This window comes from Grammomys surdaster, unplaced genomic scaffold (assembly GCF_004785775.1).
Source record: "Grammomys surdaster isolate TR1022 unplaced genomic scaffold, NIH_TR_1.0 128, whole genome shotgun sequence".
Classification (NCBI taxonomy): Eukaryota; Metazoa; Chordata; class Mammalia; order Rodentia; family Muridae; genus Grammomys; species Grammomys surdaster.
The window spans coordinates 1,377,900-1,404,722 of record NW_021604586.1 but is presented as its reverse complement, the minus strand read 5'-3'; the positions used below and the strand labels follow the sequence as shown (position 1 = coordinate 1,404,722).

The 26,823-nt window shown below is 50.5% G+C and overlaps 1 protein-coding gene across 1 annotated transcript in view; it reads right to left on the bottom strand.

Annotated features, from left to right (window-relative positions):
* Cmip (c-Maf inducing protein) overlaps positions 1-26,823 on the bottom strand; it is a 203,001-nt gene that overhangs the window by 41,703 nt on the left and 134,475 nt on the right. The window contains exons 4-5 of the mRNA XM_028752396.1: positions 7,066-7,227; positions 2,322-2,363 (exon numbers count right to left, since the gene is read on the bottom strand). Of these exons, the coding sequence (XP_028608229.1) occupies positions 2,322-2,363; positions 7,066-7,227 (204 nt within the window). The remainder of the gene's footprint in view (positions 1-2,321; positions 2,364-7,065; positions 7,228-26,823) is intronic.

Genomic DNA, 26,823 nt, shown 5'->3' with positions numbered 1-26,823 from the left:
ACTCCAGGCTGGAGGGGGAGACGTGGTAAGATGTGGTAAGCAGATGTGGTAAGGATGTAATCCCCTAATGGTAATGGTAATGGCAGTGACAGAATGCAGGGGGGAGGGGGAGACTAAAGTCAGGGGAGGGGAAGGGGCAAGGACAGGCCTTAATGTGTCCACTTTAGCCAGGTTCCTCAGAACAAACTTCTCCCCAAGGCTTGTATGTATGAATGCCAGAGCTTCTTCCTCCTTCTAGGCCATGGTGTCCAGTAGGACCCGGGGACACAATATCCTCTGTAATTCTCAGACTGGCACTGACGCAGAGGGTCTCACCGCTGCCTTGTGCACACTGGTCCACTCTTTAACCATCTCTCCTCAGGTGACACGCCCTGACCCTTCACACAACTAGGTCCTGGAAGCACCTTGCTGTCAATACCTCTTAGCCCCACCCCTACCCCAGCAGAAGAGATGAGCTGCCTCTCCCCTGTGCTCTTCCACCACCCAGAAGCAGCCCTGCCCTTGACTGAGATGTATCTTCATCATGACTGATCTGCTGGGGCCTTGGAATAGACTAAGCAAGTCCTCAATGGCAGGGCTGGCCGCTGGTGGGACAGAGCTGGAGTTTGGCACACTCACTGGCTCGGGCAGTGAAGGTTTGCTTACACAAGCTAATTCACTGACAGGATACCGGGAGAAGGTGCTGGAAAATGAGCGGGGGCACCCAGGTTGGCTTACTTCATCCTGTCAGGAGCAGTCAAAGGCAGCTGTGGTAGGTGCACCAACCGTGTACCGGGTGCCAGACTAAGGGAGGAGGCTCTACTGCCCCCACTGAGCTATGAAAGACCAGCAGCTCACCTCCTGGTGCAGATACAGGGTCCTAGATCAGTAGGATGAGCCTCGGGGGCACTGGAACTGGCATGTTACCCCCAAAACTACATACAGGTCCCCCCCTCACAGGTTCACCCTGTTCTCTCCAGAGCAGGGTCCTGCTTCATCTCCGTTTCCGGTTCTATTTCCCAGGTTCTCGCTCCCGTGTGCTTTAGGTTCCAGCATCACTGGAGCCTCCACACTACTTTAACCTCTGCACCTTTGAATAAATAAATGGTCTGCTCTTCCCTGGATGCCTTGACTCATCCGGCAAACTCCTATTGATGCTTCGAAGCCCAGCTCAGATGTCACCGCCCTGGGAAGCTCTGTCTCCCAGGTTCTCTCACTGCACACGAATGTACCTCTATTCTGCAGTGACTGCATTTGTCTTCCTACAACAGACAATCTCATGGCACTGGGGCCGTTTCTACCATGTGTGGACTCAGGTTAACAGCTGGGCATACAACACACGTCATCAGTTGTCGCCCTGCTCGTTAAGGTCGAAGTCTACCATTGTCCAGCTAGCCTTCTGGGCTCTGTGAAAAATGGAGGACACCCTTAACCAGGAAGGCTTCTCCTTCTCTGACCTTGTCTGGGGGGGTTCAGAAACCCTCACACACCTCTGCCTGCCTTCCGGAATGTCATGTAGCCTTAGTTAAGATCACAGGTTCAGCTTCTTTTCTCCCAGTAAGAACTCATCCAGCTAGCGCCTGGGATTCTTGGAATGTCTCCCCACGCTAATGAGGCATCTCGGTACCTGAGCCTTCAGCCAACGATCTTTGCCCACCCTGGATATTCCGTATCCCTTTCCCCAAACTATATTACCCTCGATTCACCTGAGTACAGATCTGTCTCCCCGAAGGTGGTCCCAGTGTGTTGTTATTACTGCTTGTACTCATGGGCCATCTGAAACCCTGCTCATCAGCTGGACCCTTCATCCTTGTGGGCCTGTGGCCAACGATCCCCAGGGAGAAGGGAGACCCACAACCACTCCAATCCCGTGTCTCTCTTTCCCATTAGGTGTCTCAGAGCTTAAAATTGTCCAGGAAACATATTTTACACCCAAAGGTGCTTAGAACACCGACTGCTGAATTCTGAGAAAAGACTAGCCTACTCTATATACCAGAGGGGTGTCATCTTGGTTTTATGTAGTGGATTAATTAGGGGACATAGCTAGGGCAAGAAAGAGCAGGTTTACCTGCCCAGTGACAGGGTGATGATGGCCTGGAGTTACTCAAGCTGGAGACTTGGAAATGAGAGAGCAACTGAGACCTGCTCACAGTGAACCCCGAAGACCGACCATCACGGCCACCACCAGGCAGCTGGGGTCTGCAGTGAGGGGTGGGGGCTGGGGGGTGGGCAGCCAAGTGACTCAAGGCCTGTGGCTTGTGGCGCATGCTGTGCTCTGGGAAGAAAGTCTGGGCATCAGGCTGAGGCTTGAGGAGGAAGGTAGGGGGTGTCAGGCAACTTACCACAATGATGTTCTCGTGCTCCTGAGTGGTCAGGTTTGTGTTCTAAAGAATTGGGCGGAGAAAGAAGGAAAACACAATCAACAAAAATGGGCATTTGATCCCAGGGGTCTACAGCACTGCAGGCTGTTTCCAGTGCTCCCAGCCATCACCCCCAACCACATACAGCGATCACGTTCTTGACTCAACATACCACGGCGACTCTGGGACGGGGCAGGAAAGCGGTTACACTTCCTAGTTATCGTTAACTCTCAACTTAACACAGCCCAGATTGGCATGTGGGCATTGTCCGTAAGGGACTATCAAGATCTGATGGTTGGTTGACGCAGGAGGGCACAGCCCACTATGAGCGGCACCACGCCCTACACAGCCGGTCTTGAGCTGTATAAGAAAGTTTGCTGAGCATGAGCCCAAGTGAGCTGGCAAACAGCGTTCCTCCATGGTGTCTCTGCTTCAAGTTCCTGCCCTGACTTCCCTCAGTGACTGTGTCTTGTAAGTGGAAATAAACTCTTTCATTTCCTAAGTTACATTTGGTCAGGGTGTTTTTTTTTTTTTTCCTCCACAACAACCAGAACAGAGAGGGTAAAAGGAAACCTGAGCTTCCCACCCACGTCTCATAGCTCTGAAGCCTGGGGTGACTCATCTCTTGTTGAGACTCTGTTACTACTTTGGCAAATGGGGGTTCTGATACCGGCATCTCATGGGACTATGGTCTGTGGATTCTGACTGGGTTTTAACAACACTCCTTAGAACCGGAGTGCAGGCTCATAACGCAGAAGAAATCAGACCTTCTGTGCGTTCACACCCGGTGCTGGGTAAACCTTTTATCTTAGATCCATGTTACTTCATCGGTTCTCAAGGTAGGCTCAAGTACACTGATGGACCATGGAGTGCCTCTCAGATGTTCCAGCTAAATGTGCATCTGGGCAATAGACCTCTAAAACAAAATTAGGTTAATAAACTTGTTTTGGCTTTTTTGTTCTCCTCCTGGATCTGGAATCTGTTAAACTGACTGTATTATGGCCTTCCTGTGAGTGTGTGTGAAGACATGGCAAGAATCATGGGAAATTTCAAAGCACTCGCTGTTCTCTTTGACGCCCATCTACTGGGTCTCTTCTGACGGACCCAGGCTGTTACCAGAGTCTACTTGTATTTCATAAAAGCCACATTTGGAGCTGAGAGCAACTCCTGATTTGATCAGAGGTGGCACTGTGCAAGGACCTTGTGCCTACCGATACAACAGGCTGATGGGGAGTAAGGACATTTAGCAGTTCTGCACTAGCGAAGGCCAAAGAAAGGTACTATGCTGGACATCTATCTGCCTTTGTCCCACTGATGTTGGGTACAGGAAATGGAGGCAGAGGCTCTAAGCACCAAGCAGGGGCCGCCCACCATCTTGAGGGTAAAGTACAAACAGAGAGTGCTTCTTTGACGATAGTACTGTTTTTTTCCTTCTGTGAGGGCCTGTTTCTAGAGGACTCTTAAAAACGCTAGTCATTTTGAGTCACGGCAGATGAAAGGCAGCTCTTCTCTTCTCTTACGGTAGCAATGAGCTTTTAGAACTTCAGACAATTTGCTTTCCACTCTGTACACTGATTCTGTTTCATTTTTTACTTTGAAAACTTCCTCTGCTCCATCCATCCATCCATCCATCCATCCATCCATCCATCCATCCATCCGGTACATGGGATACACCCATGTCAAAGCAAAACAGGTGGAAGTCAGATCAATTCACAGGATTTGATTTTCTCTTTCTGCCTTGGAGATTCTGGGGTCATCAGGCTTGGCGACAAAAGCCTTTATTCCTCTGCGCTGTGTCACCAGCCCTTGCTTCAAAATGACAGGTTTTGATTTTTTTTTTTTTTAACTACCTTCTGACTGACTGAGTTCCTTGGAGCTGATCACAGAGCAGCCACTGACCCCGATGTATAAGAAAACAGTGTTGGAGTGGGGACCTGAATCTCTGTCTGGCCAGAGTCCAAAGCTTTTATTTCTGCTCGGAGATATAGCTTTCAACCCTGGGGCAGTTCCCTATGCTGGGCTGTGTGGGTACCCATATATCTCTCTGAGAAGTCCCTGTTCTGAACATCTTGTTTGCTGAATAGGGAGACTTCTCTCCTACATAGGATTTTGTCGGTTTGGGGTTTTAAATAGATGTATTTATTTTATGTGTATCAGTGTTCTATCTGCGTGTGTATATGTAGGTGCATGTTTTGTATCCACACAGTTGTGAGCTGCTGCTTAGGGGCTGGGAACTGAACCTGGGTCCTCTGGAAGAGCAGCAAATGCTCTTAACCACAGAGGCATCCTCAGTCACCTCTCTTTTGTTTAACTTTTTTTTTCCAGATATGGTCTCATGCACCCCAGATTGGCTGGGAACTCACTATGTCACCAAGGATAATACTGAATTCTTGATCTTTGGCTTCTCCATCTCTCTCTCATGTGCTGAGATTACAGGTGTGCCCTACCTCAGCCAGCTGTCTTTCTAATCTCGGTTTATGAAGCCATCAGTGTATCAGAATGTGAGCCTAGCCAACCGGTGAACCTGGGGGCAGTCCCTAGCCAGCTATGTAGCTCAATGGCTTTTTTTTTTACAAAGCTACTAACTGCTTATGATAGCTAATCTTCAGTAGCAACTTTAGAATCTAAAATCACCATGGAAACACAAACCTGGACTTCTCTGTGAGAGATTTTCTAAATTTGGGTTCATTGAGGTAGGAAGACCCACCACTAAATGGGCAGCACCATCTCTGGGATGGGTAAGAGGGCCTACCACAGGCCGATACTGAAGATCTTCTACTTTCCCGAGGACAGCCCACTGTGCTGGAACTGAAGGGCTAGACAATGTCACATCCAGGTGCAAGAGTCAGGTGGCCCTGGAGTAAAGGTTCTAGGCCAGTGTGGACTTGTCTTTCGTGTCCCTGGGTTGTTGCTTTATGAATGAGGCCAGCAAGGTCTTATATTGGGAAACCTCAAAAGAGATTCCTGCTGCTACAACTGCCCCAGTGTGAGCGTGCCTTCTAACTGTGAGCCAAAATAAACACTTCCTGAAGTCCAACCAACGGGTAAAATATGTGATTGGAAATCTATCTGTCTGGCTTCTCAAGGGTGAACCACCTTCCCTCACACTGGGTAAAAAGCCTGAAGTCAGGGCTGGGCGCTGGGCAGGAGGCCCTGAGATTCTGAACCTTGACTACGATTCACACCAGCACACGGCCCTCTACAGAGCTTAGCTCTCCCCCCAGCTATGTATCCACCCCGCTTGTCTGTCTGGCAGCTCTTCCAGGTGAAGGGGCCCCCAGCATTCTGCATCAAAGAGGACCTGAGTTCTGGGGCTACAAGGTGGTAGCCAGCCTCGGACAGAAGAGAAGGGATGAGGGGAACATGCAGGAGCTTCAGGGGAAGGAACAGTCACAGAAGTGGCACTGGGACACAGGGGATGAAACTCTCCAGAGAGGGGGACGGAGACAGCACTTGGGTGGTGACTGTGACTATTTGAGTAGGGGACAGGCAACCCTAGCATCCCCAGCGGCCAGCCAGGCACATAAACGAGACCAGGGTGGTTATTTAGGGTGCAAGACACCGTCCTGAGGGCAGTGTACAGATCCCAGGGGGTGACAGTGAGGTTTGGGAGTATCCCTCCTCCTTCTCCCCTCCCCCACCAACTCACTGGCTGACTCTTGATTCCTCTCCATTTTTGCTGTAGCCCCTGATGGAACATGGGCTACGGGAGGGCAGGGGAAAGGGGTTACTCTCCCGCCCGTAACCGTTAGCAGCTGGCACACACTCTAGTACAGGATGCTTAGTAACAGTAGCTGCCCAACGTAGCCAGATTTTTCCATCTTTAAAGAGAACCTGGAAATGGCCATTGTGCTGAAGTCCAAGCACTTTAAAAAAAAAAACAAAAACAAAAACCTTTTTGCCTTGTTCTATTGTTTGGCAATTTCTTATATGTGTGACAATTTCCTGCCGCCACCTGTATCACGCACACGAAGTCTGGTTGTTAAACCTCAAGCAAGGTAAACAATACCTACAGGTGGACAGCTAAGGGTACTTGGGACAGAAAGATGACAAGGACTGAACAAAACCAGAATGAAATGCTGCCCCAGCAGGACAAAGCAGAACAGAAGGTTTCAGCTAGGGCAGGGGTTCTCAACCTGTGGGTCTTGACCCCTGGGGGAGGTCACCAAACAACCCTTTCACGGGGGTCACCTAAGACTGCTGGAAAACACAATTTATATTGTGATTCGATACAGTGGTAAAACTACAGTTAAGAAGTAGCAACAAAAAAAAAAAAACTTAATGGCTGAGGGGATTTGTGTGTGTGTGTGTGTGGGGGGGTGTTACCATACATGAGGGACTGTATTAAAGGGTTGAAGCATCAAGACAGGTGAGACCCACTGCTTTGGGGCTTGAGAGGTCCACAGAGTTGGCACTTGACCCTGGGAGCTACAGTGGCTGCTATCAGAGCCACTATCCAAAACTTGGGTTTGCCTTAGGGTTTAGCAGAGGTGACAGTCCCCTACGCCTCCAGACAAGTTGGAGGCAACTAGAACTGGCAAGCCCCAGTCTCAATGCCCTCGATGGTTTGGTGAGAAACACTGTCTTCCTTAGCACCCATTGCAGGATGACATACCTCGGGTTGATCTCTCTTGCTCATTCAGACGGGGGCTAAGTACAAGACAGAGGTAAAAACAGAGCACCTAGAGGAAAGGAGGGCCTCATCCAGCCGGGGGGAGCATCTTACCTCCGAGAGCAGTTTTGAGACGATTTCCAGTGGGGCCTGGTTGATAGAATCATCCTGCAGCGGGGACGTTAGAGCCATGTCCACCAGCGTCCGTATCTCCTTCAAGACAACCTCCCAGCGGCTCGGGTTACTCAGGACTTTCTTGTATTTGTAAATCTTTTTCTGGGTGGAGAGAAGGGGGGGAGAGACGGGAATACATCACTGATTTAGCAAACCACTCAAGATGACTAAAGAACTTCTCTGGCTGGGGTGAAAAGGCCCTGGGAAGTTGTCAACCTGGCCTGAATTTTCCCCAAAAGGAAATGGATGCATGAAGAAAGAAACAGACTCCATCCAAGGTCAAGGGTGCGTCTGCAGACAGGCAGGCTCCGAACGCCCGGAACGGCAGTTTCCCACCCTGTTCCCAATGACACATAAAAAGGAATTAGGAAATTGGTCTTTACGCGGGAGTCCCTTGCCAAACTCAGTCCCCAAGTCACCAAGCACGGTTAAGAATGGGAATGTTCCCGGCCCACAGAAGGCTTTCAATGAGCCAAGGTTCTGCCTAGGCAGATCCTATGAGCTCTCTTGGCAAGTGGCATTCAGACAAAGAGGTGGATGGTCAGGATGAAGGCTCAGCTGCAGCCAGGTGGGGATCAAGTCCAGGATGGCTGGAGGAAACCGGGCGAAGAAAACAGAGGCACGCTCACCTCCGCTCAATGCTGCCTCCAAACCCGAATGGAGGGCAGGGCTGTGGCCTCCTGGATTTGAGGCACCCTTAGTTCCGCCTCTCTGACATCATGGAAACAGAGGCCATGGAGGGCGGCGGTCCAAGCCAAGCGTTCCCCTCCCATCTCTGTCTCTGTGGCTGCCTGCTTGGCCCTGTGCCGCTCCGCTTGCTGGGACAACAGAATGAGCTTCAGCACTTAATGCTAAACTCCTTGCTCCTCCAGGAGAGCCTAATCTTAGAGTCACAGCACCCCACACCAGCCGCCAGCGGGGGGTGGGGTGTGTGTGAGGGGGGGGATGGGGGGAGGGCTGACATACCATGACCTCTGAGCCAAACACTGAAGGAGGAGAGGGGAAAAGAGAAAGGAAGGGGCCCTCACTGATAACCCAGGCTCAACCTGAAGGCCACTAGGGTCTTCCTGGGCCATTTCTGAATTAAGAATTATTCAACAATCTTATGACCTGGAAATATTTAGAGGGCATATCCCAACCCAAATGTATAGGGATGGAACCAGGGTAAGAATGACTCCTTTAAGAAATCATTTGACTTTTAGAGCCCTAGGTCCCACGTCTCTGGGCAGAGAGATTCGTTCCAGGCTCAGCAGGACCCATGTCAATCTTGGGTCCACACAGTTCATTTCCTCTATGAGGTCACACCAAAAATCACAGCCCAGAGAGCGGAGCCAACGTGAACGAAGCTCTGGCACGTAATTTGTCTCTTTGGACACAAACAGCACACCCATCCCGTATCACACAGTCCCTGCTTTCCTGGTGCGAGCGAGCTGCTTGTGGCCGATTCCCTGTGGCGGCCTGCATGTATAAAACTCTATATCTATAAGATGTTTTTCTGTTTTGTTGAGGTAGGGGGTCAAACAACCCAGGGTGGTGTGCAGTCCCATGTGCCTCCACCTCTCAAGTGCTGGGATTACAGGTGAGTGCCAGCACACCCAGCTTCTGGTGGTGTTTTTAAATTCTTCCCTCTCATCTGGTTCTTCTCCTGTCTTTACTCTAGTTCCCCCACCCCCACGCCTCCCTCCCTCTCCCTCTCCCTCTTCTTCTCCCCCCCCCCCCCTTGACCTCATGGCTTTGTGCTGGAGCCTCTGTTCTCCACAGAGTTCCTTGATCCTTTGAGGCTGACACTGGCTACCTCGCAGGGGGAGGAAGAGAAAACCAGATCCAGTTCAGATTTGCATATTCTGAGAACAAAAGAATCATGGCAGGTTCTGCTGAGGCTGAGCACCTCCCGTGACAATTAAATTGGTTATGCTGATGATGAAGAGGGTGTTCAGGAGTGTGTCCCTAACTTTATTACTTTAATGACAAAATACACCCTGATACAAACAGGCTGCACTGAACCCATCACTAGTGCCTTTCTGGCTGCTGGTGACTGACCTTCCCCTGAGCTCTGGTCTCACGGATTTCAATGTGTACTAGAGAACCATGTCCTTGTCAAAAGATCTTTTTTTTTTTTCTTTTTTTCTTTCACCACAGTGAGGATCACCAGGGCAATCCATCCTCAGAGCAATCCCACAGCAGACTCTACTTGTGCACAGTGCAAGCTCCCAATGTGGAACCGTTTTGGTGGCCAGCTGCAAGCTATTATGTTTGAAAGAATTACTTATTTCTATAAAGATGATAGGCACTCATTTTAAAGAAAATTGAAACCATACCGAAAAGCATAAAGAGGAGGAGAGAAAAAAAAACACCTCGAAAATCCTATAATCCAGAAATAGCCCTCATTAATGTGACATACATAGTCCTGGCTACCCCTCATGTAAACTCTGCAAACATGGCTGTAGTGGCACATGCCTGCAATCGGATACTCATCTGGACGCCAGAGACCATGGCCATGAGGTGGCTCAGCCAGGAAAATGCCTGCAGGGCAAGCTTGAAGACCCGAGTTCAAATCCCCAGCACCCACGTAGAAAAGCTAAGTGTATGTGCCTACGATCCCAGCACTGGGGAAGTGGAGACAGGAAGATCCTTGTGGCTCGCTGGCCAGCTAGTCTTAGCTGAATCAGTGAGCTCCAGCCACAGGGAGAGATCCCACCTCAAACACAAGGAAAGTAACTAAGAGAGACACCAAACTCTGACACTCACTCCATTACACACATGCACGCAAGCACGCAAGCACGCACGCACCACAAGCACGCATGCACGCACACGCGCGCGCACACACACACATACTCAAAGCCATCATGGGCTCCAACAAGAGATGCTATTTCAAACAAGAACTCTACAAAACATAACCAGCCTTCTAGGTGGGCGGCCATGACAGTTCTTAAGAATTAGCCGCCATAGTGCATTATTGATTCTCAACCTGTGGGTCGCGACCCCCTTGGGAGTCAAACAACCCTCTCACAGACGATCATATATTAGATATCCTGCTCATCCTACATTACAGGATGATTCACGGTAGTAGCAAAATTACAACTAGGAAGTAGCAACCAAATAATTCTACGATGGGGGGGGTTTCGGGGTCACCACAACATGAGAACTGGGATTAAAGGGGGGTACAACATTAGGAAGGCTGAGAACCACCACCACTGAGACAGGAAGGGAGTTAGAGGCAAGCAGGAACCATCTTCAGTGCCTGAGTAAATTAGCTTCAGAGACCAATCCCTTGCCTTCAGTGACCCGGTCTTGGTACTGACTGATGGTCCCCCGCTTGTTGCTGAGGGATGACTATTGTATAAGCAGGATACCTGCTTTGGAGACAGTGTTCAGACACGATGCCAAGGCTGGGACAAGGGCTTAACATTCACTTAACATCAGATAGGAACAGGCACATTGTTAGCTAGGTTCTGATAAGCACTGTTGTAAAGCCCTAAGGAGCTGGAGTCTTAGCCAAAGGTTAGACCGCCCTGCGAGCAGCCTCTCAGCCACGGGACTGAGTTCAAAGAACTTCTGATTGGCAGATCGATGAAAGGAAATGATGGAGAGTGAGAAAGAGACGGGGAGACCTTTCTCCTCGTTGGCAACCTGACGGCAAGATGGCTCTCCAGCGGCTCCACTGGAGTCGTGGGGGAAGTCTGGCCAGGGTTCTCATGCTTGCTTCATCTGTGCTAACGGCCACAGTCCGATCTGGAAATATGGGTGGAACAAGAGGCAGCCGTGTTCCCACGCAAAGGACACAGGCTTCGCTAAGTGACCTTAAATAAATTATTTCAGATCGTCGATTTACCCAGTGAAATCATGGAAATCATGCTTATCTCTACATTAAAGAAAAAAAAAATTAAAAACCCCAAACTTTAAGGACCTTGTGGGGTGGTGGGGGTGGGGTGGGCACCTTCTACCATGATGATATGGAAACCAGACAATGCCATCTCTGTGGGCAGCAGAAAGTCCTACTTTGGGCTCTCAGACACAGGCAGACTCAGCTGGAGCACAGGACCATAGGCCTGCAGGCTCCCTTTACTCTAACACTTCTGTCTGCCCAAGCCGAGATGTTCTCAAGGCCGTAAGCATCCAGGACACTACCCCAGGGTGCCCATGATGGGCAGCCTGCATAAGCAGATGGTACTGAGAGTGGGACAGAATGGCCGTAGCATCTGCTGCGGGCGGGGCTGTTGGAATCCTGATTCAGCCAGGGGGGAAGAGTAACAAGTCTAAAGCCAGGTAGCCATGAAGAACCAAACTGGCACACGAGTCAAAACTGGCTGTAGAGCCTCTAAAGGTCTCACCCTTTCTATCATGTCCCTCAGGACCAGTGGTGTCAAGGGGACAGGCGAGATGGGTTAGCCAAGAGACACTGAAGGTGTCAAGGATGCATGGTGGCAGGTCAGAGCCAGGAATAAACCCACAGGCTAGACGTCAGTGACTAGCGGGTGAGACACATGAGAGGGGCTGGGTAGGGCAGAATATCCAGGGTTCCAGGTCCTTAGCCACACCCCAGGTGACATGTTAGCATCATCCCAGGAACTCTGATGAGCTCAGCAGGCAATGAGTCATGGTGCTAAGATGGGGCCACTTCGAGAATCCCAGCTCTCTGGAGGCAACACAGTCTTCCCACTGAGCCTGCCTTGCCAGAAGTCATGAGTGGCTCATGTCCAGTGTGTGCCTCATGAGCCACTGGAGTCCTTGACCTGAGTAGGGGAAGAAGGGGCAGGGGTCCTGGAGCTGTCTCGTGACTGGGCACATGACTGGTGTCATAACACATGACTTAGTGTGGGACTGGCAACATGCAGCTTGTGTTCAAACCCAGCCTTGGCTGTTTGTACACAATGACACCCCCCTCCACCCCAGAAAAATGGCCCTATGGGTTTTCTAAGAGTTGTAAAATTCAAAGTAAACAGAATATGTGACAGAAACCGAGTGAGTGTGGCTTTCAGAGCCCCAAAGAGTTGCCATCTGGCCCTTCATCAACAGACCTTTGCCAAGCCGTGGTTCATGACTCAGATCCCAGTTTGGGAGAAGACCCGTGAAAAGATGCTCACAGCTGGCTATGATGGCACACACCTGTCCTGCCAACCTGGGAAGGGGGGTAGGGGTGGGGGTGGGGCGAGGAGCAGAACCTCAAGGTCATCCTCGGCTACGGAAGAGTTCAAGCCCAGCCTCGACTACCTGAGTCTGTGTTTCAAAAACAAAAAACAAAAAACAAAAAACAAAAAAAGAAAAAAAAAAAAAAGAAAAACAAACAAACAAACAAACAAACGAAATGGGGGTGGGAGGGATAATTGACCGTTATGAACTACTGGGGAAATGCATGTTTCAATGATACAGAAATATCCACTGGGATGGCTGGGATGGAAAAGATAGACAATACCAAGTGTTGGCAACAAGGATGTGGTCGAACCAATCCTAGTGCACAGCTCTTGGGGGCGGGGGATGTGAAAATGGACAGTCACATGGTAAGACCATTCAACAGTCCCTCCTCCCCATCCTCTCGTCCTGGGGATCAAACCCAGCATGGGCTCTTGCCACTGACGAGCTTTGTCCCTGCCTGTCTGACAGTCTGAACATGCTAAGCATGTACTCACTACACAGCCCAGTAATTGTTTTTAACACCCTTCCCACACACCCCCCCCCAAAAAAAGGAAGGAAAAGCCAAGTCTCACAGAGGCAACCAAGTATCAACCAAGAAGAGATCAAACTCCTTCAAGGAAGGAACTCATGGCTGAACAAGATCCGGTAGAGCCATGTACCAGACAAAAAAGAGTGATTGTATCATGTGACAGCCCGGGTCACTTCATGGCCACTGTGTTCGAGACAGAAGTCAGATATAAGGCATACACTGTACGATTCCTTTTAAGGAATCGAAATTCCTAAAGGAAAAAGTCCATTTACAGGCAGAAAGTGAACCAACCAGTGCTGGGACTGCGGAGGGGCAGCGGGGATTCGCACAGGGTATCTTTAGGGTAGTAGCCATGTCCTGAAACCAGACTGGGATAACAGTTGGTCAAGCCCGAAAGTTTACTAAAATCAGCAAGTAGTATACTTACGACGGCTACATTTAATGACATAGAACTTATACCTCAAGGAAGCTATTTTAAAATATATAAAATGCTATCCTAGGAAGACAGAGGTGGGCAGGCAGAGCTAAAAGCAGCGTGGCCTGTTAAGAGTATGGGTTTTTGCAATAAGCAGAGTTCAGCTCAAATCTCAGCTCTGTTTCTGCCATCTATCCATTCATCTGACCATTAGCTTTTTTTTTTTTAAGAAAAAAATTATTTATCCTTATTTTATGTACCTTGGCGTTCTGTGTGCTTATATGTGTGTGTGCACGAGGGTGTCCCCTGGAACTGGAGCTACTACAGACAGTTGTAAGCCGCCATGTGAGTGTTGGGATTTGAACCCAGGTCCATTTGGAAGAGCATCCAGTGCTCTTAACCACTGAGCCATCTCTCCAGCCCCTGACCATCAGCTGTTCATGCACCTATCCTTCACCCATCCATCCACCCATTCACGTATCCATCCATCCAACCACCCACCCAATCATCCACCCATTCACTTATCCATCCATCCATCCATCCATCCATCCATCCATCCATCCACTCACCCATTCACCTTCCTGTCTTCCATCTACTTAGCCCACTCACCACCCATTCCTCTACTTATCCATCCATATCCATCTACCCATTTCCCTACTCACTCACCAATCCATCTGCCACCCACTCATCTATCTTTCATCCAAGAGTTTCTCCACTCACCCAGCCGATCCTTACCCGTCTATTCACTGCCCACTCACCCCCACCCACCCACGCATTACACACCCAACTAAGATCATGGGATGCCTTATTCTACTATAACGTGCCCAGTATTGTGCTAAGCCCTAAGGAGACTGGGGTAGGAAGAGCTGACAGACCCTGGGATTTTACAGTCTATTGTTTGTAGTCCCTCAACTGTCCAGCAATAAAAGAATAACTACTTCCAAAGGTTTGCTGTGCCTGCCCGTGAAACAACAGGCACGGAGCACCTCAGCTACTTCCTGGCTACACAACAACTGTAGATAATATTATCACCTACCAAATCCTAGGAGGCAGTGGTCCAGAGCAGCCAAGACTAAGAAAGGCTCCCAGCATCTGTGGCAGAGCCGCAACCAGCCAACAATAAACAGAACCAGCAGGCAGAGCCTCCTGTTTCCCCTCTGGCAGAGCCAGTCACTCCATGGCCGTCCTCACCCTCTCTGCCTGTCAGGGAAGGGATGTTACCTGGGCAACACCAGCCATCTCTCTGGAAACTGTTCCTGAGGTAGAAGCAGGAACGAGACACTGGGGTTCTTGAGCCCGAGAGAGTGGAGCCTCTTAGCTCTTCCACAGGAGACTAGCTGTCATCAGGTGGGTGTCCCTCACCAGGAGGTGTGGCTCGGAATGTACTGGAAACGCTCTTCCCGAGGACTGGGAGGGGGCCCCACAGCTCTGCTGCTTGCTGCAGCCTCTGAGGCTCGCGTGCAGACAAATACGCATGCTCCTCGTCACTTGTCACGGGTACTCTGAGGAGCTGCGGAGGGGAGGGCGTCCCTGAGGAGATGGAACCACAATTGAGCTAGGGAGGATGGCTCTGACACTTTATTTCTAGGTCTGGCATGGAACTGTCTGGCATGTCCGAAAGCTACTGGACCCAGGGGGCTTCTGACAGTCAACTTAATTAGAAGAAAATTTAAGTGGAAACCGAGCTCCTCAGCCAAACCAGTCACACAGTGTCTCTGCAGCTGCTGGTGGCTGCCAGACAGGGGACACTCATTGTTGTCACCACAGAAGGAGCTATGGGGTACTGCTATGCCCCCATTGCTATGCCTAAGGTCCAGCTCTTCTGCTGCTCCACAGAGCAGACCGCTCTGTGTTCGGCAAAAGGACAGCCTCTACTGCCTCCTTCCATAGGGGACACGAGGGTCTTTAAGCCCCCAGCTCGTGGGTGTGTCCAATCTTTTGATACTGCCATCTACAAAGTTCACATGAGAACCCACACACACACACACACACACACACACACACACACACACACACACACACTGGCATGGACACTCCTTATAATGTCAAATAAGTTAACATTTTTGCATTGGGCCACAGTCAAAGCAATCCTCTTGCATATGAGTTATAGGGTGCAGGTTGAACAGGCCTGAACAGGGACCCCACCTTGGGCTTTTCCTCCAAGATATGGTTTCACAGTGAAATATCCCCTACCTGGTCCCCAGCTGCTGGCGCAGGTTTGGGAGGTGGTGGGACCTTCCCCATGTGGAGCCTCATTGTTGGAGGCAGGTTGTAAGGATGAGGGATGAAGGCTGTAGGCAGGTTGTGCTCCTGGCTCTACCTCTTTACTCCCTTGTTGCTATCATATAAAAGCAGCTGCCACCTGTCCACTGTCATCCTTGCTTCCCCACGACGAGCTGCAAGCATGAACAAACTGCTCCCCCCCCATTGGCTGTTTCCATCAGCCACTCTTATCACAGTGACAAGAAAAGTTACTAATGAATCTTTTGTCCCCCCAGAGTCCCTTGCACACCCAGCAAGAAAGGCAGGCAGACTGACTGCTATGCCCAACGAGACTCTACACTCGCTATGGGCTGCAGATGTTGGTGCGGGCAGTCGGCCTTCTAAAGATATCATATACATCTATGAAAATGTCGGCACGAAGCCCACTGTGGTGGATAATTAGCACGCTAATAAAAGCACCAAAACGCTGCAAATGCAGGCTGCCTTTGTCACAGGGTGGGCCCGTGTCATCTAGAAATATTCAGAGATTCAGGCGAACGCCATGGCTCTGTTATGAGAATCCTTCCTTTGTCACAGGCTCCGAAGAGATCCTTCACCCCCCCATTTGCTGAAACTGTCACAGCTTTAGCTGTCAACTTGACAAAGCCCTAGAGTCGTCAGGAAGAGGGAACCTCTTGAATGTGGCCCAGTGTAAAAGTGTGAAGTTGCTCGACATTATAAGGGGCAAGCGTGCTTGTGTGTGTGTGTGTGTTTGTGTGTATGTCTGTATATGTGTTTGTGTGTGTATGTGTGCTTGTGTGTATGTCTGTATATGTGTTTGTGTGTGTATGTGTGCTTGTGTGTATGTCTGTATATGTGTTTGTGTGTGTGTGTGTGTGTGTGTGTGTGTGTAGGGGGGTGTGGGTTCTCATGTAGGTTCCTATGGACAAGTCGTGTCTGTGAGAATACAAGTGGAGGTCAGAGGTCAGCCTCAGGTGTCATTCTTCAGGAGTCCTCCATCTTATTATTTGAGACAGAATCCCTCACTGGCCTGGAACTTGCCGGTAAGCAATTAGGAACCCACCTGTCTCCACCTCTCAGCTCTGGGATTTTAAGAGCGCACTACCATGCCTGGCTTTTTCACATCGGTTCTGGGGTCTCCAAGCTTGCAAGGCACGGCTCTACTAAGCTATCTCCCCCAGGTCTGCACGTTAACTTCTGTAATCTCAACAGTACCTCGGGAAGGTGAACTCTACTTTATAGATGAGAAAACAGGCTGAGCGATTAAGCCACATAGCTAGCGATAGCCAGAGAGGATTGAGATAGCCATGTTCGTAATCTGACCTCATATCATCAAGCAGGGTGAACGTGGGGCTGGAGGGACGGCTCAGCAGTTAAGAGATGCTCTTCTAGAGGACCTAGCTCCCAGTACCTACACGGCAGCTCACAATCATCTACATCTACAATCCCAGGGGAGCTTACTGGTGCCTTCTATTGGCTTATGTGAACACCTAGCAAAGACATACATGGAGTCAACGCCCATACACATAAATATCTTTTAAAACCCGTGCCTTCCATTCCTCAGTGTTTGTGGTCCCTTCCTGTCAGCTGGAGAGCCTAGCTGATGTGTGCCTAAGAAGCCAGTCCCTGGGGAGATAGGTACTCTGTCCGAAAAAAAAAGGACAGAGCTCAGACACTCAGCCTCCTAAGTGACCATCATAGGCAGCCTCCCTGTAGCTATTACCGCTACCATGGAAACAGCAGGACTCAGGTGGGTGTCCTGCTCTACTGGCTCTGGGCATCAGCTGGTTGCCTGGGTAACCATGAGTCTGGCTGGTGAGTGGATGACCCACCGAGGTGTCAGGCTCACAGCTGGGTACCACATCCTACTTGTACTGAATCCCAGGCACAAACCGATCATCACACAGGTGACCCGTGTGCTTCCCACAGAGTTCATGTTCCTTGGAGACAGGGATGAGCCTTTCGCTCTCTCCGCAGTTTGTACAAGGTATCTGAGCCGCTTGGAGTAAAGCTGCTGGCAGCTTGTTTAGGGCAAGGAGGAAGAGACTCATCAACCTCAGAGACACATCCTTCCAACCACTGCCACGGACAGGGAACCCAGGGGTGGGGGAGTCTGGGACAAATGAAGACTTAGTCTCGCAGAGCTGGGTAGGGCCTGGCAGTCTACACCAAGGGCTCTCAGGAAACCCTGGAGACTCCAGAGTCCCAGAAGAAGCAAGATTCAACTCACATGCTTGCTGGCTGACTGTAGGGTAGACAGACCTGGGGCAAACATCAGGGAGTGATGGAAGGGACCATTTCCTTGTCTAGGGACATCCTGTTGGCAGGGTGGGCTGAACTGTGTCTCCCCAGAAGTTATACCCCAGTTGGAACTCTAGGCATCTGACTCTGCTCTTATTAGGAAACAGGGTTATGCTTGTCTAGGCTGGGTTCTGAACTGTCATCCTTGCAAAAATGTCACATGGAAGCTGACACTTAAACACACACACACAAACCATACAACATGTGTACCCTTGCAAAAATGCCACATGGAAGCTGACACTTAACACACACACACAAACCATACAACACGTGCAGGCACAGGCAGGAAGCTGAGTTGCATAGCCAGAAGTAAGAAGGACCAAGGGTTGCCTGCAGTCCCTAGAAGCTGGCCAAAGTCAAAGATACACTCAGAAACCTCCAAGGGAACAAGATCCTGCCCACAACCTTGACTTTGGACTTCTGGCCTCAGAGCTATGAGACAGTGAATTCTGGTTGTTCTAAGACAGCTGGACTTGGCTGCGAAGTCTTGGGAAACCCACAAGCCCGGGGAGCAGTGGGTGAGAGTTGCCTGGGGCCCTGGCCCCTCACACCCGGCATGAGCCAGCCAGATAGCTAGCCCTACCATTTCACCAAGGGGCCACAGTGAGAGAGACCCTCAACTCATCCTCCATTGGAACATGCTGGGTTTTCTTTTCCTTAGTCATCCTAGCGGTCTGTTCCCTGATTCCTCAGTGGACCATGAGGCCTGCATTACCACCCCAAAGCCTGCTTTGGCCCTTGCCACAGTGCCTAAGCCCCAGCCCCGTGTGGCCTCAAGCCGGCTGGGCACTGGGCTCAGCCACCTGCAACCTGCACACCTGCATCATCCGTGATGTCAGAGAGAACTACCTGGGGACCTGGCAGGCTGCAGGAAGAACTTCCAGGAGAATTCAGAAAGGGACGTCAGCTACAGCTGACGTATGGTCCTTGGCAAAGAGGAACCACGGGGGAGGACTCTCTACCCAGCATCTTCCTTTCACAACAGCGGACACCGTCAAACCACCCACACATCAAGTCTTTTTCCCACAACCTTCCCCGGTACTAACGCCCACCCTGACAACCATGCTAATATGCTCAATCCTGAGTACACATCAGAAGCAACCTAAGAGACTCCGTGCTCATGTGGAACTCCCCCCCCCCCAGCCTGGTGTATTGTAGAAGGGTGGTACATTGGTATTTTTGTGGGTGTCAGTACATTGAAGGTATCTATCTGCACACCCTTGTTCACAGTAGCATTGTTCACAACAGCCAAGAGATGGAAACAACCCAAGTTCACAAACTTAGGAACCAACTGTAGCATACACATACATACACACACACACACACACACACACACACACACACACACACAGAGGAATATTACACAGCCTTCAAAAGGAAAGAAATGCTGACGTGTGGCCAAGCCTCACGTAATGCCACTTGTGTTAAGATACTGAGAGTAGTCAGCTCTATAGGCACAGCTTGTAGAATGACAGTTGTTGGGGTTGGGACTGGGAGACGTGGCATTATCTTTTAACGGGGACAGAATCCTAGTCTGGGGAAACGAGGGTGGCTGGTGGTCCTGGAAACATGCCAGTTAGAGTGTGCTCTTACTAACTGCCTCTATGGGCATCAGTTCCCACCCTCTTCACACTACTGAGCCATTACGCTCAGGGGACACTGAGGTGATCTGGGATCCTGTGTCAGCAATAGCATTAGTGTCCCATCATGCATAGGTCTGAGCGCCTGGCTCTTCCTTCTCAACACCTGCTGGGAACTACTCCAAACCAGTTCCTGTTGCTTGCCCTCCTGCCTGCTTCTGCAAGCAGGTACATCACACACACTGCCAGAGGCACTGTTGTAAAAGGAAGAAGCTGGGTGTAATCCTCCCCCACCCCACTACTCCTCTAGAACCTTCTAGAAGGTGTCAAAATGAGGCCCACTGAGGTCCTGCCTCCCAGCCTCAGCTTAAGAATCACTCTGGCAAGCTGGGCGGTGGTGGCGCACACCTGTAATCCCAGCACTTGGGAGGCAGAGGCAGGCGGATTTCTGAGTTTGAGGCCAGCCTGGTCTACAGAGTGAGTTTCAGCACACCCAGGACTACACAGAGAAACCCTGTCTCAACCCACACAAAAAAGGATCACTCTGGCGGTGCTTTGGGCCTGGTGGCCTCGGCAGCAGGCCTTCTCAACTGACCAGGACCTACCCATGACAAATCCGTGTACGCCGACAGTAAAGGCTGCAGCGTGGCCTGGCACTAAGTATCAAAGCCAGGCGGAGCTGTTTGGCTCAAATGTGTGTGATGGCTTGTCTTCACTGTCAATTTGGTGGAATTTGGAGCTACTTGGGAGACACGCTTCAAACATGTCTGTGAAGCTGTGACTGGAATAGGAAGACCTGGCTTCACTGTGGTGGGACTGTCTCCCGGCTAGGGCGCAGGGCTGATTAAGCTAAAGCTTCCTGACTGGGGATACCACATGACCTCGTGTTCCTTCTGCCAACACCACCCCTGGCATTGTGGACTGTTTGCTCAAGCTATGAGTTGCCTTTTTTTTTTTTAAATAAAAAAATTAAGATTTACTTCTTTTATGTGCTTGAGGGTTTTGCCTGCCTGCATGTACATGTACCATGTGTAAATCTAGGGCAGAAGATGGTATCTGTTGGATCCTTGGAACTGAAGCTACAGACACCTATGAGCCATATGGGTGCTGGGTAGCTTGCACTGAACTGCAGGCATGAGGCCCTATCACAGGAGCCAGGGTGACACAGTCCAACTCTCTTAAGCAGCCATGAGACGAAGGCCTGTGAGCCTCTCTTGGGAACTAGTAAGACATGGATTCAAAAATCCTTTGAATTGGTTGGGAGGCTTGGGACAGAGGGGACTCAGGCTCTGACAAGGGCCTTGTAAGGCAGCAGCTACGGATGGCTGCTGCCATCTTGGCCAGTGTGAAGAGACCCCGACCTTCTGGGTATCCTTTATTGTCATGGTCCTGGAAATCTATCTCATCTAAGGACAGATACAGTCACCCTGCAAAGAGTCTGACACAAGCATTGGTAGATTTGCACTGGTTTTTCTACCACTCCAAGAACAACACATTTACCTGACACAACCCTACTACCACAGAGCAGCTCGGTTAGGAGCTGACTTTGTCCCCATAAGTATCTTTACCTGTCTGTGGGTCTCGGTACGTGCTAGGGCCACCCTGCAAACTCAAAGCACCTGATACCACAAGGGCCTCAGGCTTCTGACACCAACTCTGGCCAATCAGCTTCTCCCCAAGCCCTTCCTTCTCCAGACCTGCGCCACCACCCCACTGGACAAGTCTGATCACCTCTGGAAGAGTTAGGGTGAATTCCTGTGTGGATGGCTGTGGCTGCTCTTTTAAGTCTCTTGTTGAGCCAAGCCAGTGGGCAGCAGGAGACACTGAGGGCTAACCCAGAACTGTGGGCCACCGTCCTCTCCTCCAGTGGCTACTCAATTACCATGCCACCCTGAAAGCATGACAGCACCCCGCTGCCCACCACAGCCTCCCAAGAGACAGAGGTCATACCAAATGATGACGCTGCCTCCTGGTTATGTCTGGAAAACTCATCTACAAGGAGAAGGAGGGGGTAAAAAAAAAATCAAATAGAATTCTGCTTTAAAGGGCAGAAAGAGGGCTTACCCACAAACCATGTACGTGAAAACCCTCCCTGTGCGGCTTGGTGACTCATCGGTCCCCATCAAAGCGTGTGCTCATGACACATGGAAGCGCTTGTCCCCTCCTTGCTTGGAAGGAAAAAAACAACCCACAGATGCCACTTCTTTCCAGAATGCTGGGAGAGCCACCATGCCGCTCCAGAGGCCCAGGCTGAGATAGCCACTGTACTGCTCCAGAGGTGCAGACAGGCCTTCACATCAAAAGGGAAGGGAGGGATCTCAGCGCTCAATGCCAGGTCTCTAGGAGGACTGGAGAAGAACAGGAAGGTTCGAGGATAGTCTTGGTGCCCCAAGAACATGATAAAGACTCAGCTCTTCTGTGGTCTATCAATACATGTGTGTGTGGTGCATGGAAACTTGGGAGCTAACGCCTGGATACACTCTCTCTTCGTTTGCTCTCTCGTCTCTGTCTCTGTCTCTCCCTTCCCCTTCTTCTCTTCTCTTTCTTCTATTCTAAACAAGTTCTCTCATTAGGATGTGACACTGGCTGATCCAGGTGAGGCTGGATAATCACTGAGCCCCAGGAATCTTATCTTCTTTGCCCTGTCAGTGCTGAGGTAACAAGCATGTGCCATCATATCTGACTAAGAAAAAAAAAAGCGGGGGCTCCTGAGGGCCCTCTTTTCCTACCCATCTTCCCCTCCTCTCCCCTCACTCTCTAGCCTTGCTGCTTGGGGTACGTCACTGTCTCTAGTGTGGGTCCCAGATGTTTGCTCTGTGGAATAGGGAGGCCAGTTCCCTAGGGTGAGAGCCCCTTGTGCTTTTTGGAGACAGCTCAAATCTTCTTTCTTGGTCCTTTCGGGAACCCCATTGCCTAATATGGACTGCAGTGAATTATTGAAGATCTGAAGCCCCACCTGGCCGCTTTGAGATGAACCAGCCTGTCCCTGCTCACCTGTGACCCGATCCCTGTTTCACGGGCTCCACAGGACCGGCCAGTGGCCGTCCCACTGGACAAATGCCCAAGAGAGAGAGCTCCAAGAAGGAAGTTCTTGTTTGGCTCACAGCTTCAAAGGTTACCGTTCAGACCTGTCAGACTCCATTGTTTCTGGGCCTGAGGTAGGACAGGGTGACTGAGGGGGGCATGCTGTAGGCTGAGGAGGCCTCTCAACTCACTGCAGCCAAGAAGCAAAGAGAAGGACAGAGAACAAGGCTAGGGGTAAAATATGTCTTTCAAAGGGATACCTCTAGGGACTTACTTCTTCCAGGGAGGTCCCCAAGTCCTAAAGTGTCCATCAATAACTAATTCTCAGTAATGCTATTAAATCTTGTTTGGGTCTGTCAAGGTATTGATCCACTCAGGATTGCCCCATGAATCACTCACTTCCAAAAAGCCCATCAGCTGGCAACCAACCCCTCCCCTTGGCACTATGGTATAAAAATATTAAATGGAAAGTTCCAGGACTACATTGCTCATAAGTTTACCATTTTGGCACTGTTTCAAGCAGAATAATGAAAGCTAGTAACAGCCCGCTCTCGCTTCCGGTCAGATGCGGTGTGTCCATGTTGTATACGCCACTACCCTGTCAGTAGTATCTCTTTAGCCAATGAGCTGTTGTGGTGCCAGGGTTTGCATTTACCTTGTCCTCCCTTGACTTAATAATAGTCTCTGGATACACAAAGAACAGCTTGAGGGCACCAAACAAGGGCATACGGATGGACCCCGGAACTGGGTGGTCTGGAAATTGGCAGAACACAAGCCAAGTCACAGAGACACAGAGCTCGGAACCAGCTGGGCTTTGGGTGCCCTTTGGAAGGGCTGAAGCAAGGGCTAAGGTGGACCTCTCCCTGAATTTACAGACACCCCACCATATCTAAGAGGAACAAAGTCCTGAAAGGTGGTGAATGGAGGAGAATCCTGAGGGGTTTTAAAAGGAAAAGGGTCGGAGCGGCCTGTTAGACCACCAGCAGGGACAACCACTGGGAAGGCAGGCTTGAGAAGGGAGACACCTTTTTCCAGTCTTATACTTTTCCGTGATAAAGGACGGCCGTGGATCTGTGCACGGCTCTGTTTTTGACATTGAATTTTTGATTAAGAGCATGTCATACACGAGTTGTGGATCTGCATCACCCCCCCACCCCACCCCCGCCAACTCCTCTCATGTCTACCTTTATTCCTCAAACTACAACTTCTTCCTTAGTTAACACTGCTACACACACATGCATAACCTATTACAAGGATAAACTTTATATACACATAATAGAACCTACTGAGTTCACTTAGCATCGGTCTTATGACAACGTGCTTAGGGTGACCATCGGGGATTGGATGATCCATCAGGTAGCTCGTCCTTGAATGACATCGATTCTCACTCTTTCAGTGGCTCCCGATGGCCTGCAGTAAGATTTCTTCTGTCCACATCGTTAGGACAGCCGGTCCCATCATGTAGGTCTCCGGTTTTGACAACTCTATCGTTGAAATGTTGTGGGTACGGCACGCCTGTCATGCTTACATGACATGCTATCTAACATGTGGACAATCTTTCTCTCCCCCTTACCAAAATTTTCTCCGAGTCTGGTGAAGATGACAGTCAACTAACCCTGCACACTCGGCAGTGAGAGCCTGTATGCTCTGTTACATGCGACAGGGCAGGTATGCTTTGTTTACATGTGACCGTTAGGGCATGTGTGCTTTGTTACATGTTCAGTCTTTTAAGACCGTAAGAACTGTGAACAGGTTCATAGCAAGCGGGAATTCTTGTGAAGTCCTTTTTTTCCTTTTCAGTATTTACAAACAAACAAACAAACAAACAGGAAATGCCCTTTTTAGTACCCCTGTCCTAGGGCACTCATTCCCACCTCAGAAGTGGGGATATTTACAAGCATTCCCGAAAAAGAGTGGTCAGCTCTTGCTCAAGGTGACCGTAAGTGTGTCCCACAGCCTTGTGATGTAACTCCCACACACCCACAAGGGAAACGTGGGCACAGACACCAGAGTGTTCCCGATGGTCTTGTCTGTAACTGGCTGGATTAAAAAACAGAGACACACAGACAGAGAGCAGAACAAACACACCACCCAGCACTGACAGAATACAGCGTCACTACCCAAAGAACACATCTCAGTCTCACAAACCTAATTTTTAGCGTACAGGAGCCCAAGGCACAAACGAGTCCATTCACACTTCTGAGTTCAAGCAGCAGTGTAGCCATTGGAGCTCCAGTGCGTGTGGTCACACCCCAGGGAACCTGGGGAGAAGTCGGTGGGCCGCCTCTTTTGATCTGTATGTTTCTCTCTGGAGAAACAGAAAACTGATCAAAAGGACAAGAAGATATTGTAGCAAGCCAAGTGTAGGCCCACACAGGCCCATAATCGCATCATATCTCAGCGAGCAGAGAGGCCTTGGCAGGGGGATTGAAGTAGCTTACCTAGGGGTGGGAGAATATAGCTCAGTGGTCCCATACTTAATCCCCAGCACTGGAGAGGAAAAAAAGGAGAAGCTGAGAAGGAGGGAAGGTGGGAGGAAGAGGGCAAAGTATCATGTGGGGAAGTGGAAAGACTGTAGGTTTGGGATAAGGGTCCTGACCCTCACCTCCATGCCCTTCCGTGTCTATAACTTGGCCAGACTCTGGTAGAAGAAGCTAGAGGGATGGGTCGGAGCTGACCCAGAGGCCGCCTGTCTTAGTTTGCGTGCTAGCCCTGCCAGTGTCCAGCAGAAAGACACTCGACCAACCCCCGTGGTCCTTCAGCTCATCCTTGCAGATGGGCCTCATTAAAATTTACGGTTGCATGACATGGTCCCATCAAGTCTCCCAAGATCAGAAGGTGACTAATAATTGTTTTCTTTTCTCTACCACAAAGGAAGCCTGAGAGTGTGACTCTCATCCCCAAGGCCACCAGGCCTCAGTCATTTGTTAGTTTCAATCCCAGGGGCTCTCCTTGTTGTTAGCTACGGGGACCCCAGTGACTCTCCGAGGGGCCGCACTGAGGCTGGAAGACACCAGAGACTGGCAGCCGGGGCCACCAAAGGCCTCCACACTTGGGTCTCCAGAGTCAGTCACCTTTGTTCTCTAGGTCATCATAGGGCCTTCCTGGGGTGCTGGAGTAGGGTGGCCTCTTGCAGGGTGAGGACAGCTCGACGTTTACAATGCTTCAAGCGTCGCTCTGGTCCTTCTGGAGCTGAACGCAGAGCTAACCTGCATGGGCACGGCGGGTATACAGCTGGGCTATAAAAAGGACCAAGGCCCTGCCCTGTAAGAGTGCTGAGCCAGCGACTGGGAAGTGAGGGGCTAGGCCAGGTCCAGGCACCAAATTAAAGGGAATGATGTAGTCTATCTGGGCAGGTGTGAGAGTCAGGTATGACTGTGGCTATCCCAGCAGGCAGCCAAGGACAGGTAACTAGCCCGCCTTCACCCCATCCGTGAGTCCTTCCAGGCCTCAAAGGATGCAAAGCTCTCTCCCCTGTGTGTCATAGGCACGCAGGACTGAGGACTTGGACTGGGATCTGTGAACGTTAACAGTCTGGGGAGGGCAGGAGATACCCTCGGGCCCTCTCCCTCTGGCCATCAGACTATTGAAACGATGGGCCCCCAAGCAACTGGAATTTCTGCCAGGGAATTAATGCGGAGAGAAAGAAAAGGCTGGAGCCCAAGTGCTAGTCAGAGGAGGAACCTGGATCCCTCGAAGAGAATAAGTACACACAGTTCTGACTGCTCATGAGACCATCTCACCAGAGGGTCTGGAGTTAAGAGATTAATGGGTCAGTGTCAGGGACAGGTAGGGCCACCACTCAACGAGGGCTGTTCGGTTGCATAGTTGTAGTCTCCGTATCTATGCCTCACAGCATAGAAGACAGACTCTGGGAGATGGGGTGGGGTGGAGTATGGTCGCTGGGACTTTTGGTCCTTTCTATTTTTTCCATATCACTTGTCTGTTTGATAGGCATACAGGGGGTCTGGGGGAAGCCTGGGCTGTTGCTGTCCGTGCCCAGGATCTGAGCCTAAAATCTCCAGGAACAATCTATGGGAAATATATGTGTTGAGTGTGGTTGACTATTATGTGTCTGTGTCTGTGCACTATACTCAAGTGTCTAGAGCCATGCTCCAAACCAGTGGGGGACGGGGGTTGGGGGTAGGGGGGGAACAACGGAATGTTGGGTTCTGGAGTCCAGTCAGGCCTTTGTTCAAAGGCTACGAGACTGGGTGAACTCAGGTGTGACTTCTCAGCCCCACTGTCCACACCTGAAAGAGGAAACGGGGAGAAGCAGCCCCTTCCTTGCAGCTGTGATGTAGCCACACTCAGTGCTGAGTGAGTGCACAGTGTGCTCTGTGACTGGGGATGTGGCTATCTGGATACCCCAGGAGAGGTTCTACGGATCAGAGTGGAAAGAAGAGCCCAAGCCACAGCACAGGGTCTGGGAGGGACCCTGGGGGCCCTTGAAAGTGTGACTTCCTGATGAGGGGGGGGGAGAGAGAGAGGGA